General features: G+C 48.4%; 1 protein-coding gene across 2 annotated transcripts in view; it reads right to left on the bottom strand.

Annotated features, from left to right (window-relative positions):
• RGS10 (regulator of G protein signaling 10) overlaps positions 1 to 17628 on the bottom strand; it is a 39716-nt gene that overhangs the window by 14243 nt on the left and 7845 nt on the right. The window contains exons 1-4 of one of the 2 annotated variants that reach the window (XM_081536206.1): positions 17322 to 17328; positions 13402 to 13520; positions 12146 to 12232; positions 810 to 953 (exon numbers count right to left, since the gene is read on the bottom strand). In XM_081536206.1, the coding sequence (XP_081392332.1) occupies positions 810 to 953; positions 12146 to 12232; positions 13402 to 13520; positions 17322 to 17328 (357 nt within the window). Of the gene's footprint in view, positions 1 to 809; positions 954 to 12145; positions 12233 to 13401; positions 13521 to 17321; positions 17329 to 17628 lie in introns of those variants that run through there. The other variant, XM_081536198.1, reaches the window with a different exon arrangement.

Raw genomic sequence — 17628 nt, 5'->3', positions numbered from 1 at the left:
GTAAGAGCTAGTCTCCACCTGTGTGCCAAAGAAGGCCTTTGCTTCCCCAATAAGAACAGGGCCAAAAAAAAAAAAAGAAAAGAACAGGGCCAGCAGAAGTTAGCAATTTGTCAGTGTTCCATGGTCCACCAGTGTGTATATAACGTTTCACAAGAACAGAACCTGCTATGAATAGTCACATCTGCAAATACATATCCGAAAAAAACCTCTGCGGTACAGTTTCAGCCTGTTGCCTATTTTATTGCTGGCATTCCTCATATGACAATTTGCCAGAAAACCAAAGTTTATCCCTTAGAGGTCCATTTTTGAAACCTAACTTCCTGCAGTAAGAGGACTACACTGACAAAGTGGACCACGGGCCAACTGAAGTAGGGGGTGAAATTTGGGTATTTTTTTACAAAAACCTCAGGTTCCCTGCCACTTCGGGTCTTGTGCTTGCTTTTCTAGACTTATCTGGATGCTCCCACTTTTAGCAGTTATCACACGTTGCTTCCTCAGTGTGGGTGCCTCAAACAGCTCCAGCCTCCCTTCTGATCTGGTTGAGAAGCCTGATAACCCTGCTCGGTCAAACTGTGAGTAGACCAAGAGTAAAGAGGCCTGAGGATGGATCCGCCGGGTCAAATCCTGGGCCTGGCAGGCCAGCCTTTCTCTTTCACCAACCACAACCCCTCCACGTGCCTCAGGCCACCCAGATAGGTGGGACTGCTTCTAGGGTGTTCAGCATTTAGTTTTAACTGAATTCTTCCAAACTGAAGGGGGGCAGAAATGTCAGTTTTGCCATCAAGGTGCAGCTGGGGAAGTCAGGTTACCTGGTCCTGAAGCTTCTGGAACATCAGTGGATGCGGTTCCTCCAGGATCTTCTCATTGAGGCGGGACTGGCCCTCAACGTTGACTTGGGACGAGGCCTTGCTGGACAGAAAGGTCACGTAGATCTCCTTTGCCTTTTCCTGCATCTGTGGGGAGACATGGAGAGCCTGTCTGTTATCTGCGAGCACAGCCCTTGCCAGCCTGAGCCCAGAAGGAACCACTGCTGGAAGAGCCCTGGGGGATCTGGCTGTGGCTCCAGAGCTAAGCTGAATGGAGGGGTCAGGGGGTTGGGGGGCTCACAGTCACCCTGCCCCTTCCCCTCCCCTTCAATGCATCTGTGGCCACATCTCCTGCCTCAAAATCTACACCATTCATCCCGAAATGAGGACAGGAAGAATTCCAGCCCAGAGTGTGGGACATTCAGTAGCATTCACGCCCAACCTGTGAATTCTCCAAATTAAGGCCTCATGAGAAAATTTTGTTGTTGTTTAGTCACTCAGTCGTGTCCGACTCTTTGTGACCCCATGGACTGTAGCCGGCCAGGCTCCTCTGTCCATGGGATTTCCCAGGCAAGAATACTGGAGTGAGTTGCCATTTCCTTCTCCAGGGCATCTTCCCAACCCAAGGGTTGAATCTGCATCTCCTGCATTGGCAGGCAGATTCTTTACCACTGAGCCACCAGGGAAGCCCCATGAGAGCATTATTCAGCCATAAAAAGGAATGAAGGACCGACACATTCTCCAACATCGATGAACCCTGAAAGCATTATGCTCAGTGCAGGAAACCAGACATGAAAGGCTACATGTAACATGATTCTATTCATATGAAATATTTAGAATAGGCAACTCCATAGAGACAGAGAGATAAGTGGTCGGCTTGGCTCGGGGAAAACAGGGAGTGACTGCTTAACGAGTACGGGCTTTTTTTGCAGTGATAAACAAGTTCTGGAACTAGACAGTGGTGACAGCCGTGTTATACTGTGAATGTATTTAACACCACTGAACTTTAAAATGGTTAAAATGGTAAACATGAGAGCCCTAAAAATGGTTAGCGTGGTAAAATGTATGTCTATTTTACCGTGGGTGTGCTCAGTCATTTAGTCATGTCCAACTCTTTGCAACCCTATGGACTATACCCCGCCAGGCTCCTCGGTCCACGGGATTCTCCTGACAAGAATACTGGAGTGGGTTGCCATTTCCTTCTGCAGGGCATCTTCCCAACCCAAGGGTTGAATCTGCATCTCCTGCATTGGCAGGCAGATTCTTTACCACCGAGCCACCAGGGAAGCCCCATGAGAGCATTATTCAGCCATAAAAAGGAATGAAGGACTGACACATTCTCCAACATCGATGAACCCTGAAAGCATTATGCTCAGTGAAGGAAACCAGACATGAAAGGCTACATGTTACATGATTCTATTCATACGAAATATTTAGAATAGGCAACTCCACAGAGACAGAGAGATAAGTGGTTGGCTCAAGGAGGGGGGAATGGGGAAAACCACCCAAGAAGCCACAGATTCTTTACTGCCATTGGCGGGCAGATTCTTTACCACTGAGCCACCAGGGAAGCCCCTTTTATTTTACCACAATACCAAAGTTAAACCATGAACACCTATCCCAGTCAGTGACCAAGTCCCTACTAAGTACCAAATACATGCTAGGCATTTTACAACTATGGTCCAATTTCCTTAATCCCTTAGGGATCCAGCAAAGTACCATCTTCCTGTTACTGCCACGTCCCTGATGAGGACACAGAGGCCAGGAGGGGTGATGTGGCTTATCCAGGAAGCCTGCAGGGAGACATGGGACCATCTGACTCCCAAGCCTTGCATTTCTGCTCAGTTTCACACCTGTGACGTACATTATCTGCCCCCTCCCTGCCCCCTCCCTGCCCCCTCCCTGCCCCCGGTGATGCACTGTCAGCCCTGCAGGACTGAGGGTTGTTTTCACAGAACTAGAGATGAGCATTAGCAAGAGATAGAACACTGCCACCTGCCCTGAACCCCAAGTGCAGTCAGGCCGGAAGGCATCAGCCCTAAATAGGCACTGCCCTGGGAGGGCTTGTCAGCGGGGTAGGAAAAGGTGTGCACACCCGCACTTAGGCTGCACCAAAGTCCAACAGTGACTGGTGCAGGAACATGTTGTTCAGTCGCTCAGTCGTGTCTGACTCTTTGTGACCCCATGGACTGCAGCACGCCCGGCTTCCCTGTCCATCACCAACTCCCGGAGCCTGCTCAGACTCATGTCCATCGAGTTGGTGGTGCCGTCCAACCATCTCATCCTCTGTCGTCCCCTTCTCCTCCTGCCTTCAATCTTTCCCAGCATCAGGGTCTTTTCCAATGATGGCAAACGCTTTGTTTTACAAACAGCAGGCCTCCATGTGAGGGTCCTGCAGGACATCCCCTGAGGGCTCTCTGCTCTCTGACTTCCTGTGCTCGCCCCTCACAAAGCTGTTTCTCCAAACATTAGAGCCTCAGGAGTAGCCCACCCTGCAGAAAAAGCCAGACAATAAAAGCCTCTGAAATGCAGCTGTGTAGCTATGATTTGCACGGGAATCCAGGGGCTTCTCAGGGCCTACCTAGAAAACCCCACTCTAGATAGCCCACGGGGTCCTGCATGCTGCAGGGCTTGGCTTAGGCAACCCCAGGCTCTGAAAACCCTTTGGGCTCATAGCAACCACCAGAAGGTTTCAATACTTGATGCTGAAAGGAAGAGAAAAGCAATCCTTTTACTTCTTTTGGTTCCAGGGACTAGTAGACAAAAGATCCCATGAGATGGAGGTCTGATCCATCTCCCGTCCCCTAGAAAGAAAACCTTGGGGAGAAGTGTGGGAAGACCACCCAGGTGGGAGCCTTAAGGTAACATGGCTGTTCCAGGGGACAAGCTGGGAGACCATCGAGGAGACCCAGGGGGCTGGTACGTCAGGGCCGCCCACCCCTCAAAGACCCACTAGTTTCAGGAAGCTCTGAGCCTCCCTCCCACCACCCCCATTCTGTCAGAAAGGAACGTTTTTGGAAAACCACTTCCTGTTTTAACGATAATTCATAAAAGCAGACTTTTAACCAGTCAGATTAGCAAACTCCATGTAGGGCCCCTAGAAGAAGAAACAGCTTTAGGCCTCCCCTCTCCCTTGAACATTCACTCACACACACACACACACACATTTTCCAGATGGATCCAGGCTGTCTTAGGTGGTTCTGAAAAGAAGAAGTGTAATGAGTAGCTTGAGGCTTAGAGGTGGGGGTGAGAGGGGGTGGGGGTGAGAGGGGGTGGGGGAGAGGGCAGGAAGCAGGTTTGGGGGGCAGGCCCGTAGGTGTACAGGCCTCGGGCCTCTCAGCCCCACCGTGTGTCCGCAACCACCCCGAGCATCTGTCGGAGAAGAGCGCAGGGTCCCCGAGGCGCCCGGACGTGGGCCACCCTCATCTCTGGCTGATGGCTCAGGGTGACAGCTCCGTAGGCAGAGTTATCTGGCTGGGGTAGGAAGCGTGACTGAGAAGGGAAACCCTGAGACTGGCGACCGCAAGCTGGTCACAGGAAGGCCTGATGTCCACGCCGAGGACGCTTAACAAAAAAGAAGAAGCGGGTCCCTCAAGTTATTTTGGGATATTTTCCAGAGCTTGGTCAACCCTATTCTAGTTCCTGTCGGGACAGGGTGAAAACATCCCCCACTGGTGGGGGCCCCCGGGGTCTAGGGCCCTGGGTGTGACGTGGAAGGATGGCTGGCCACTCTCCTCCGGCCGTTCCAGCCTCCACCAGAGCAGCTGCACCGCCATGGACAGCAGCCACGCCCGACTCCCAACCCTGCCCCAGAAGGTGCTGGAGTAGGATCGCCCCTGGGTGCAGGTGACGACTCCCGGCATCAACCTGAGGACCCCCGTTAGAAGCCGTGTGTAGCCAGGTCTGCCTCCCAGACACGGTCCCCAGCCCCTCTGCCTGGGGCCTTCCTCCCAGCCCAGCAGTGCATCAGCCAAGAGCAACGCCCAGCAGAAGTCAGCACTCAAACGCTGCTCCCAGCAAGTGCACGTTTAGGAGAAGAAAACTCACTTGAGTGTCATCAGTTCCAGAAAGAGAAATCGACCCAGAACAAAGGCAAAGGCTTTCGCAAACCATAGTGTGGACGAGCACTGCTCTGTACGTTCTGGTTTCTCTCCCTCTTTAGTAAGTGTGCTTTAACTTTATCCACTGGGAGAAATAAAAGCTTTTACTCCACATGCCCCTGTAGTTAATGATTTCTCACTGAAACATCTCAAAAGAAAGCACAAGTGCATTTTCTGTCTCCACTTTCTCCCTTCCACCTTCTCCCCCATCCCTGGCTCCTGCCCTCCCACCGGCTCACCGACACCCTTCTTCTGGACCGCTCTCCAGGCCCCCACCCTGCTCATCCCCATTGTCCTCTCGGGATTCTCCAACACCTCACTGCTTCTGTCTCCTTTGCCAGCTCCCATCCCTCTGTCCCCCCAACCCCTGCAAATTCTGGGGTTTCCTGAGTTTGGCCCTAGGCTGACCACTTTCCTAACCACATGGTCTCCCAAGATTCCAGCCCATTCCTCTGCCCCAAGTGACTTACCATGCCGCTAACTGGTGTCTAGAATTGTGGGCTTAGATATCCCACACCTAACACCGAGGAAAGGAGTAGTCCCCTTCTGGCCCGGGGATCCCCCCTTATCCACTCCAGGAATCTGGGGACGGTGGTCCCCTAACACCCCACTCATCCCTGCACCCTGCCTGTCATTGAGTCCTGCTCACCTGGCCTCCGTCAGCCCCTCCCCCGCCGTTCCCATCATTCTGCCAGAGACGGACAATGGGACAGGACACATAAGGAAAGCCAAGGATCAAGCCATGCACTACCTGTGTTACTATCAGCTTCAGAAAGAGACTGAGGCAAGGAAAAGGTCAAATGAACAATCTGAGATTACTTCTGAGAAGGGGCTCAGGAAATGGAAAGCAGTTGGAGGGACAGTGAATGACATTGCAGACAGCAACAGGAAGAAACCTAGGCCCTGCAAGCTTGTGGGGGGTTGGGGAGTGTGCAAAGTAGCATCCACAAATGGCAGGAACTCAAGGGCATTTGGGAACCCAGGCAGAAGGGATGAAGAGGGCAGCAGGAAGAAGCCATTAGACCCCCAGGATCTGACCCCCAGCCCTGAGCAGTCATCTCCTCCCTCCCCACCCACCCACCACCCTCACCCCCAGCCTGGAGTTTTCTTCTCTTAAAGACAGAGAAAGGCAGGAGGGAAAGGAAAAGATGCCAGAATGAATACAGGGGTTAAGTGAAAATCCGCACACAGACACGCAGCCAATTTCTCCCAACCCAGCTGATTGGAAATATGTTTCGTTTATAAGCCTATCAGGCTTGTCACCACCAGGACGAGAGGGCCCCAGTCTATAGAAAACAGAAGCAGAAAAAATTCCATCGAAAGATTTAAAGATAAAGTTGAAATCTCCAAAAGAAAATGTAGGAACTGAAAGGCACAAAGATGAAAAACTAGGAGGGAAAGAAGAGAAAATTATTAAAGACTCAGTCCAGGGGAGGAGGGCCATCATTGGGAAAGAAACCAGAGAAAACGGAAGGAAAGAAGTTTCAAAAAAAATAATGATAATAAAAATACGAGAACATTTCCCAGAACTACAAATTTCCAGGTGAAAAGGCTCCAGAAAATGTCCCACACAATGAGTGAACCTCACCCCACTCCAAAGCCTCTGACTGTACAGCTTTAGAATACTGGTGATGAAAAGAGGGTCTTATGTTATTCCGGGGAGAAAAAGCAAAGAAAACGAAACAGCTTACATATAACATACTGATTCGTAACAAAAATGGAAGATGATGGGACAATGGCTCCAAAGTTCTGAATGAGTTTTAACCTGGAATTCAATTCTATGCCCTGTCGGATTATCCATGAAGCAGAAGAATAGGAAAACAATTAACATTTTCACTCAATAAGATCTTTAAAGGTCCACCTGCTGTGTGCCCTTTCTCAAGAAGTTATGACTGATCTTACTCTATTAAGATGAGGAAATGACTCAGGACAAGGGTCCAGATGGCAGGAGAGGGGCAGAAGGAGTGGCCACTGGTGGCAAAGAAAGACCTGGGGACATCCGGGTAGGAGCTGTGGTCAGAGGGCCCCAGGAGGGGCCCCCAGGGGAACCCGGACTGCAGAGATGAGGAGAGGCCTGAGCCACATCACAATGAGAAGCATTTCACAGGCTACTAGAAAGTATAAAAAGAAGAAAAGCAAAAAATGGTCCAGGGACTTCCCTGGTGGTCCAGTGGTTAAGAATCTGCCTGCCAATGCAGGGAACACAGGTTCGATCCCTGGTCCGGGACGATCCCACATGCCTCGGGGAAACTAAGTCTGTGCTGCACAGCTGCTGGACCCGTGCTCAAGAGAGTAGCCCCCACTTGCTGCGACCAGAGAAAGCCTACAAGTAGCGAGGAAGACCCAGGGCAGCCATAAATAATAATAAATAAATACAATTTTAAAAAATGATCCAAGAAGGAAAAAAAATGTAATTGTAGCATCCTCTTTGGCTCAGTAGCGAACAATAAACAATAAAGTTTTAATAATGAAAATGCCATAGACAGGGAGATAAAGTAAGTAGAAACTCATAGTAATGGTGAAAAGACATCAGTAGAGGATATCGCAGAATGATGAAGTGAACCAGGACGGGGTGGAGATGCAGGGCAGGCCCACACCGGGGCCCAGACCACAACATGAGTCGCTGAGCTCCTACCCACTCCTGCCTGGACCCGGCCAAGTCCATGTCAAAGGTCAGAAAGACACAGCCCAAACCAGAGAGAGGGAAATCTGGAGGCTCCTGAGGGCTGACGGGAACAAGACCTTCGTACTCCATCCACATGTGAAGTGAATGAACTTCACATAAGGAGCACTTTTGGATCTTTAAATAATATATATATATATATATATTTAATAAAGAAGATGATGTGTTAGCCTTTTTAGGAAAACCTTTACAATTACTTTAAATAAGAACACCAAACACTAAAATCCTGGATTGAGTTTTAGTGTCAAATATAATAAAATTAATAAACACGAAGATCCCCTGGAGAAGGAAATGGCAACCCACTCCAGTAATCTTGCCTAGAAAATTCCATGGACAGGGGAGCCTGGTGGGCTACAGTCCATGGGGTCGCCAAGAGTTGAAGACAACTGAGTGACTTCACTTTTCTTTTATAGACCCCTCCCTCTATAAAAGGGTCTATAAAAGAAAAGTGAAGTCACTCAGTTAACTCTAAACCACTATAAAAAGGCAAGGTACTGCTTGTTACATTTAAATGCCAGTGCAAGTTGCTCTCAGAGGTTTGATTATTAGAAATCTTGCACCACCCCACCACTTCCCCACCCCCACTCAGTTTGGTTTTTACAAATCTGTAGGAGCTGCTGTATCCATTTCAATCATTGTCACATAGTAAATAGGCCCTTTATGCATGTGCTGATGAATGGATGAGTAAAAACGGATGAATGAATGAGGGATAGCCAAAGAACAAACACCTTCTTGGAGCTTTTTCAGAGGTTTTATAAGACATGAATGTTGCTCTGTGTTAGAAGGTAGATGTATCTCCCATGCTAACTCACTGGGAAGAGGCCCTTTATAGAAAAATGTCAAACCATAAAGAAATCGCCAAGGGAGAGAATGGCTCTGAAAGCTGTCTGTGGAATAGGAACACCTGGCAGTTACAACCCCTAGGAACTCCGAGACAGGAGGGGGCAGGCATCACCTCCCTACTTCCTGAAGCCCCAGCATCCCCCACCATAAACACAGCGCTGAGACCCTCCCAAACTAAAGGGTTGCTTTCCCACCTGCCAGGGGGCAAAGCACAGACCAGGCAAGGCAGTGAAGGCACAGCATGGGTCCACTGTTTGGAGTTTCTGATAATTCAAACCCCAGCAGAACAGACAGCACGCCCTGCTCTCAAGTCTACCCCCAAGACTGTGACTGCAGCTCAAGGTGAGCAGGGAGGCCAGGATCCTGCCCACTGCGGGACCTCAGGGGTCAGCTGACCTGAGTGGAGTTCAGGGAGGACCCAGTGAGTCAGGCACCGTCCTAGGCTTGGGACGGAAGACAGACAAAGCTCGCCAACCCTAGAGAGCCCTCATGATAGAGGGAAAGCCAAACTGAAGAGGAGATAAATAAATATAGGGTACCAGGTAAGTTGCTAAGAGCTTATGGAGCCATCTGGCTGGATCATGACAGTAAAAGAATGAAAAGAGCACCCAGCACAGGTCCAATTTAAACCGAGGCCAAGGTGAGACTGGCCTCCATCTTGCAACTGCCTTAGTTCACGGTAGAGACAGACAGTCAACAAACTCCCTGCCGGCTCAGACGTGACGAGTCCAATTGTGAAATGCAGCTGGGCCGACTTCTCCCTGGGCCACGTCCTCCTCCGCATCTTAAAATTAGTGAAGCAGAACTTAGTTCTGGTTTTACTTCCCTGCAGCTGGACCCACAAGACGGTCTGGAGAGAGAGCGGGGCTGCATTCCCGGCGCTGTCTGCACCGAGACGGGGGGTACCGTGGGCGAGCGGCAGCCTAACCTCTCAGACCGCAGCCCCGGTGTCTGGGAGGGTGGGGACGGTCAGGACGCTGAGTGGGATGACCGGGAAGGAGGTGTGGACTCCATGGGCCTCTCGGATGGGATGCTCCGTCTGTCCCAGAGCCATCCACATCTTTAGGCAGCTGACGGGTGAGGCAGCGTTCACTGCCGGAAAGCAACGTCCAGGCCTCAGGACACAAACCCTGGGTGTCAGGGCTGGGGACGCAGCAAGGGGCTGTTGGATTCTGGAAGCTCTGGTTGTAGGAGCTGGATGGGTCCGTGCACTGCAGCCCCGTGGCTTTCCAGTCTTTACCTTGGCACCCGGGGTTCTCCGGCCGTGACCCCACACGCCTCCCAACCTCAGGCACAGCGAAGCCAGCCCGCCCCCAAACACGAGCCTCCTGCCGCCTGGTCTTCCTTCAGCTCGTCTCTCCAGGCCTTCCTCCCCGCAGGCTGTGCCCTCTTCCAGGAACACTCCGCCCATCCCAGACCTCACCCCCATCCCCAAACTCCACTGAGATGTCAACTGAAGAGTCACTTCCCCAGAGGCCTGCCCAACACCGACTGCCTGTGCTCCCACGGAACCTGCACTTCCCATTTCTGGACTCGTCGCACTTGCAAAGGCTTGGTGAACAGGGAGCTTCCGCTCTCGGGGCCTGTTACCTAAAGAGGCTCGGCTGTCCTATCCCTGCATGTCACCCATGCTTTCCACAAGGCCTGGCCCTGAGCAGGTGCACTGCAAAGGTCTGGCAAACTCGACTGAATGGAAGGGCACGTCAGCATCACAGGCAGGGACACCTGGGAGGCTCAGGAGGCAGGTTTAAGTCCCAGCTCAGACGTGCAGGGACCTCCACTGCCCGGTTTGCATATAGAGGAGCAGCTGGCTGACTGGTCAGCCCCTTGCACCTCCAACATGCAAACTGAGGCAGAATAATGGCCATCTGTCTATCTGTCCGCTTGACTCTGAGCTAAGGTTTTAGGGTGAGGCCAGATGAATCCATTGCCCAGGTCAGCATTTATTGACAGTGGCCCCTGGGCTCTGGGCTGGGTGCTGGGAGCTAAGGAGAGCAATGGGTGAGACATCACCCAAGTGATAGTCACTCAGTCGTGTCTGACTCTTAGGGACCCCAGGACTGTAGCTCACCAGGCTCCTCCGTCCATGGGGATTCTCCAGGCAAGAATACTGGAGTGGGTTGCCATTTCCTTCTCCAGGGGATCTTCCTGACCCAAGGATGCAACCCGAGTCTCCTGCATTGCAGGCAGATTCTTTACCATCTGAGCCACCTGGGAAGCCCAAAGGGCTCAGGCAAAGTCATCCAGCAGGGAGAAGCAAGAAGGAAGCCAATGTCAAGGATCATGCCCAGGATGGCTTTCTGGGCTGACCTGGGAAATCCAGCTCCAGGAATCTCGGAATCCATCTATCCTTGCCCCTGCAGAAGGGAAGGTGTAGAACAAAGGCCACACCACTCCATCTTGGGGAAAGGGAGTCTGAGGCAGAAAAGCCTTTGAATAAACCAATGACAGATATTTTCTGCAAACACATAATGGCTTCTGGCTTCATGGATTCCAGCTCTTTGGAGCCAGAGGCTTAAAAACTGGCAGCCTGCAAGCCACATCTGCCCATGGCTATGTTTTGTTTGGCAGGAAAGGTTTTACATTTTTTAAAAATTAGTTCCATCATTTATAAGATTGGATGGTTTCACATAAGAATCCAAACGTCCAGCTTCTCTGGAAAAACAGGCAGCAGTTGGACTAAAGATGGGAGAAGATACCCTAAGAAGCAAGGTCGCATCAGGGTTCTGGGGCAAGTGAAGACTTAGGTGGGTAGAACCCAAGGCAGGGAAAGCTCAGACAGCCACAGACCCCAAGGCATTTGCTGCCAAAGTCAGCTAAACAACCAGCCACTGGAGGCAGGACAGGCCACCCCCTAATGCCCCAATCCCCACCACTCCCTACAGCCTCACACCAAAAACCTCCTTTATGCACATTATTACTGGAAGATCCCCTGGAGGAGAAAATGGCATCCCACACCAGTATTCTTGCCTGGAAAATCCCATGGACAGAGGAGCCTGCTGGGCCATAGGTCCATAGGATTGCGAAGAGTCAGACACAACTGAAGCCACTTAGCACGCATGCATGTAGGCATTTAGCCATGAGCCTCTTAGAAAGACACAAGCACGAGCCTTGTAAACGCACCCAATCCACAAGCCTCTTTGCCCAGAATCTCCTCCACCTCCCCTGACACCCAACCTTCAGTGGCAGAAAATCTGACTGGCATTGGAATTAAAGACAACCTCCGGCAAAGAGCACATATTGGTCCAGGAGAACAGTCAGAAACTTTCTATGTGGGATGCCTGCCAACTACAAGATGTTCTGTAAAGATATATTGAATAATTGACAATCCATCTGATGCGCCTTGTGCTTTTATCACCACGCATCTGCTTTACGATGTCCGTACAAAACGCCAACATGTCAAGCCCTGGAGGGAGCATTCACATAAATTATTCATGAAAAAAAATCGTACTCGATGACAGACTCTCAGTGACTTAAATCATTATTTTTACTTTAAATATTTGTCCATTTGAAAATAGATTAACACACTTTTAAAAAAATCGTTAATATTTGATCAAGACAAGATAGGCTATTCTGAATCTTAAATCCTCCCCCAAATCCAATATGGTTCGGATCTCTGTTGGCAATTTCAAAATTTATTGGAAAGGCAATTGTAACTTTATAAGGAAAGAAGAAAAGTTAGCAAGAACACGGTTACAGAGTGAAAGAAGTACCTGCTTTTTATCTTGTGTTTTCTTAAAATCTTCACATGCTAGCCAAAATAAAACATTTTCTTCACTGAATTCCTTTTTTAAAAATTCCTATGGATGAAGAGAAGAAACAAATATCAAACAGTATTCTACTTAAGAAACAAAGACGCATTTCCTTTCAAGAAGTGATAAGTCAAAATTCGACAAACAAGCATGTTCGTTCAGCCTGTAGAAGCTCCACGCCCAAAACAGTGTTATGCTTAATGTTAAAGCTAGAATTTCATATGCATTCGAACTTACTGGTTTTAACATTGTGAAAAAGTGTAAAAATGAAGCAGGAATCTACTCAACAATTCTCAACTAACAATAAATTACCAAAAAGTAAATTAAAGTGGAAGATATATTAGTTCCTTCCAGACAGTGTTTAAACAAAGTACATTCCTCTAAAATCAGGCTCATTTTTTTTTTTAAACAAAAGAAAAGAAAACATATTAAGCACGTCTAAAAACGCCACAATGAAAACTGTTTTAAGTTGGAGGTGTGCTTTCTTTCGGCAGATGTTGGGGGTCAGTGGCACAGCCAGCTAGCCTAATGTGCACGGAAAAGTTTTCTCCCCGAGATCTAGATGGTGCTTACAGAGGCCCTGTGTCCAGGAATGGCTGCCACCCGCTCCCTGGAGTCTGCAAAGGGAACCAACAGCATGATGGCTTTTGATGGCCTGACCCAGGACTAAAGACAGAAGTCAGTGGGACTCAGGCAGATACAGGCATTCTTGAAATTTACAGGTTCTTCTGACACCTGGGGTTTCTGGAGGCCATTTCTAGGTAGTCCTGACATTTCCCCATCCGCCTGTCCTCCTTTGAGTTCAGCTTCACTTTACCAGCTGTTGTCCAGCCTCTTTCACTCTACGAGCAGCGTATCCTGAGAAGCTCCAATACACGAGAGAACAAACCTCCACATCAGGGAGACCCTGACCGCCCCCGCCTAGGTGTCACAGAGCTGGAAATTCTTTGCAGATTCTGCCAATGGGCACAGTACCTCTTCCCCATCCCCCACCCCTCCCATCCAGTTATATAAAAACCAGACATAGTTGGTGCAAGCCCCTCAGTGCTGGTCCATGACTACCCGGGAAAGCGTGCCCACGTTGGTCATGACAGGTGAGAAGTTCTTTCTCTCACATGGGGATGGACAGTATTAAAAACTGGCCTGTGTTTCCCCCACAGGCTTCTAAACTTCTTTGTGTGGTGTGTCAATTCTGGTCAACAAGGAAAAAGGCACACCCTAAATCTTTTCACGCCTTCTGGGTCTTCAAGCAGATTCTCCAGGGAAGACGCCCATTTGGCTGTGCTCTTGGGGGTCTGGTGGCTGCTGCTGGAGCTCCCATCACTGTCGTGGATGTCTGCAAAGCAAAGTTCAGAGACTGTGTATGTGGTCCAAAGATACTGTCATTTTACGAGGAGCATTATTTTCATCATCATCACCACTGACTAAGACACAGTATCAGGTTACACGCCAGAATCTACTCTCTGTGCTAACACAGGGAATTCATTCATTCATTCATTCCTGACAACAACCTTATGAAGTGGGTGCTACCGTCCCATTTTACAGATGCAGAAAACTGAGGCTCACAGTCAAGAAGGGACTTGTCATTTTCCAACACTCCCCATAAATCCTTCCGCCGCCCACATATCCACTTGCCGACCCACAGGCAGCCTTCAGGTCTCCCTCAACCCCTCCTTCCAGGGACCTTGACTCAACGGCAACTCCTCCTCATTACTTTCTGTGCACAGTCTTATAATCACCTGCTGTGTTGTGACTGTTTGCACAGTCGGCTCTCACTAGTCTGAAAGCATACAAGATCTACTTCTTGATCTTGTATCTCAGGAGGTAGCTCATTGCCTGGCACATAAAGTAAGTACCAGAGTTGGGACTAGAGTGGGGAAAGGAGGCAATGGACACAGGTGCAAATTTTAAGGGGATGCCAAAAAACTCAGGCATCAGATAAAAGAGATTTTCATGCAATATATTGAAAAACCAAAATTAATGCAAAAAATTCCATAATGAGCAAAATACCAAAAATTTAAATAAAGACAGAGTCGTTATAGCTGACTTTTCCTGTGCCTCTCAGACTCCAGTATGGCTTGGCGTCACACTGGTACAATGGATAAAGACTAAATGAGTTAATGACTGCACGTGCCCATCTCATGCACTCTCTTACTCTTGCCTCCAAAAAGAGCCTCTTGGTTAAAGAAAAGGGGACTGGCACCTCCAGCTAACACACTCTGGCTTCTTGCCTGAAGGAGGAAGCCATAGCACAAACACATCTCATCTCATGTGGCCCCTCCCTGGAGTCAAGGGAAAAACCATGGAATGTCACTTCAGATGGGCCCAGGTTCCAAAGCCATTTTGGCCAGTTTGAACTATGTGCTTGGGTGTTCTGCTCAGCCACTCACTTGTGTCCAACTCTTTGCGACTCCAAGGACTGTAGCCAGCCAGTCTCCTCTGTCCATGGGATTGACTCAGCAAGAAAACTGGAGTGGGTTGCCATTTCCCCCTCCAGGGGATCTTCCCAACCCAGGGATCAAACCTGCATCTCCTGCATTGCAGGCAGATTCTTTGCCACTGAGCCACCAGGGAAGCCCTTGAACTATTAATATGTGAACATGGGCAAAACTCTCTGCAAGATGAAGATAATCTCCACATCTCTTGGGGTTATCAGAAGGATTAAAGAAGGAAACACATTAGGCACCTAGATGCTCGCAGTGGACCCTCAAGAAATACTAGTTCTTCTCTCTGCTTCCTTAAAAGTATGATCTATCGAGTGAGTATTTTTATAACTAATATTTCCTTTTTCATTGCTTTTTTTTTTTTCAAAGTATAGTTATGTCTCTCTAAAGAAAAGTTTGAATATGGGAGAAAATAAACTTTAAATCAGGGCTCCCCAGCCTCCGGGATCTAATGCCTGATGATCTGAGGTGGAGCTGATGTAATAAAAATAGAGTGCACCATAAATGTAATGTGCTTGAATCATCCGGAAACCATCCCCTCACCACTCCGGTCCACGGAAAAACTGTCTTCCACAAAACCGGTCCCTGGTGCCAAAAAGGTTGGGACTGCTGCAAGAAATCGGCAAAACAAATCATTTTAAAAGGATAAATCTTAAAAGTCTTACAAATATTAATTGCTGCAGGTAGCTTGGGGGCCATATGGTTTCAAATGCTTTTAGAGGAATGTTGTACTAGAATATGATGAACTTTGAAGTACCTCCGCTTCCGTGATCTCTCATGTACTACTGGGGGTCAACACAGGTTCATTTCTGTGAACAGCAGAGATTCTTTTCTCTCAGCATCTTGCCACTAGGCTAAATAAACCAGAAGCAACACACTTTGGTGACGGAGTAAGAGAATTGTTTAGGACAAAGCCACTCCTTTGAGAGGCAAGCTGACTCAAACATCACAAATGGACCTGATGCTTCTCTAAAGTGAATCTCCAGTTCATGGATATTAAATTAGTTCTCTGCTCTCTTTGCAAATGCTAAAATGGCAAGCTTCTGAACACTGTGTTTCTTCCCAACGAAGTATAAATCAAATTAAAAGATCATTATCATAAGGAATTTCTGCAGCAGGGTTCACTCTGCCAAGCATTTCACAAATTTACTCTCTGTTCTCTACCCGAAGAATACAGTTTGACGGTTTTCTCCACTTCCCCAGCAGGTCTTCCCTTAAGTAATTAAATTAGAGACACAATTCGCTGTTCCAGGAATAAACTTAGGCAGCCAGAACTTTCTCTCACCATGACAGAACAACTCCTTTGTCTATAAGTTTTCAACCTTGGCCTGTGGTGATTCCAAAACTCTCTGACATTCTTTTCAATAATAAACCAAACCACATTTGGGTTTTCACAGTTTCACGGTCTTGCAAGTAAATATAGTTGGTGGATTCCCATTTAGCCAACAGAGTACTCTGGTTAACTAGGTCTTCTGGTTAACTGAGAGATAAGATAGCTGTCTTATGAGACACCAGGAGCCAATCACTTCCTCCCTCCCCCTTTTCATTTCATACTATACTCATTTTGCATATTGGGTTTCTGTGCCAGCTTTCACTTGACAAAAAGTTTTACAACTCAAAACCTACTCATCTGATTTAATCTCCTTATTTAATAGACTGAGACATAAAGATCCAGAGGGTGAAGTGACCCAGCTAAGGAACTGCTGGATGGAACCAGTATTGGGACTTAAATGTACAGGCAATTGTCCCCACCAGGACCACCTCCTCGGAACCCCAGGGTTCCTCGGAACACAGGAGTTTGCAAATGGATGACCTTTCCTTTCAGTTCCCTCCCGGGCTACCATTTCCCTTCCATCAATGTCGTGAAATACATCTGTGGCCGACACTGTTACAGAAGGCATAGAATTTTTAGGGCTGGCTCAGAAAGCATACTGACATACACATGGCAAGTATCTCCATAACCATGGTTATTGCCTTCTGGCTTTGGTGCCCTAGATAAAGAGGAATTCCTTCTTCCTTTTTTGCTCACCTTCTGCCCTAACAGTCCGTACTATAGGAATCTTCTACTCACATTCTACTGTCATGTGTTTTCACTTCTCCAGAAATATTGGTTCGAATTTTGCAAAGACTTCCCGATTGTCTTTCAATTTTGATTAAGGCCTCTGCCTTAAAAAAAAAAAAAAATCCTTCTTGATTGTATCAATATACATAGATAGCTCTAGTTAGAGCAACATTTGCAAACTCCATTCACTTAATGGTGTCTCTCTTTTCCAAGTCATTATCCCCAGCTTCCAATGAGCCTGGCAGAGGTCCACTCCATTTGGCACTGCCCTAGAGACTGCCTCATCACCTGAGGCATTTCCGTTCCTCGGGAGCCTCTGCACAAGGAGACTGCCACTAGTTTCCAATGCATACAAGAAAGGATTCCTAAGACAACTTGGTTCACTTTAAATGTTACAATCAGTCCAGTGATATCCAGGAGAAAGAAATAACCTTTCTTCATAGCAATTAGATATACTTCTTAGCTTAAGAATAAAGCAAAACCCAGCAGTAAAGAATCTGCCTGGAATGCAGGTGATGTGGCCGGAGCAGAGGGTTCAATCCCCCTTGGGAAGATCCGATAGAGGACATGGCAACCCACTACAATATTCTTGCCTGGAGAATCCTATGAACAGAGGAGCCTGGTGGACTACGGTCCATAGGGCTGCCAGGAGTCAGAGACGACTGAGAAACTCTAACAACGAGGGTACCCAGCTTCCCAATTCCTCCCCAGTCCCTAGCACTTGGAAATGCAAAGGTCCAACACTCTTCTTTCCTTTTTCATTGACAAAAGTTTCCATTTTAGATGGATTACACAAGAAGGTATGTTTGGAAAGGACAGGTAGAGGGACTTCCCTGGTGGTCCAGTGCTTCCACAGCAGGATGCATGGGTTCAATCACTGGTCCGAGAACCAAGAAGCCACAGGGCACAGTCAGAAAAAAAAAGAAAGCGCAGGAGGA

Source organism: Giraffa tippelskirchi, chromosome 2 (assembly GCF_054371585.1).
Source record: "Giraffa tippelskirchi isolate mGirTip1 chromosome 2, T2T-mGirTip1v1.2.pri, whole genome shotgun sequence".
In the NCBI taxonomy this organism is placed as follows: Eukaryota; Metazoa; Chordata; class Mammalia; order Artiodactyla; family Giraffidae; genus Giraffa; species Giraffa tippelskirchi.
This window is presented reverse-complemented; position numbering and strand designations above follow the sequence as displayed.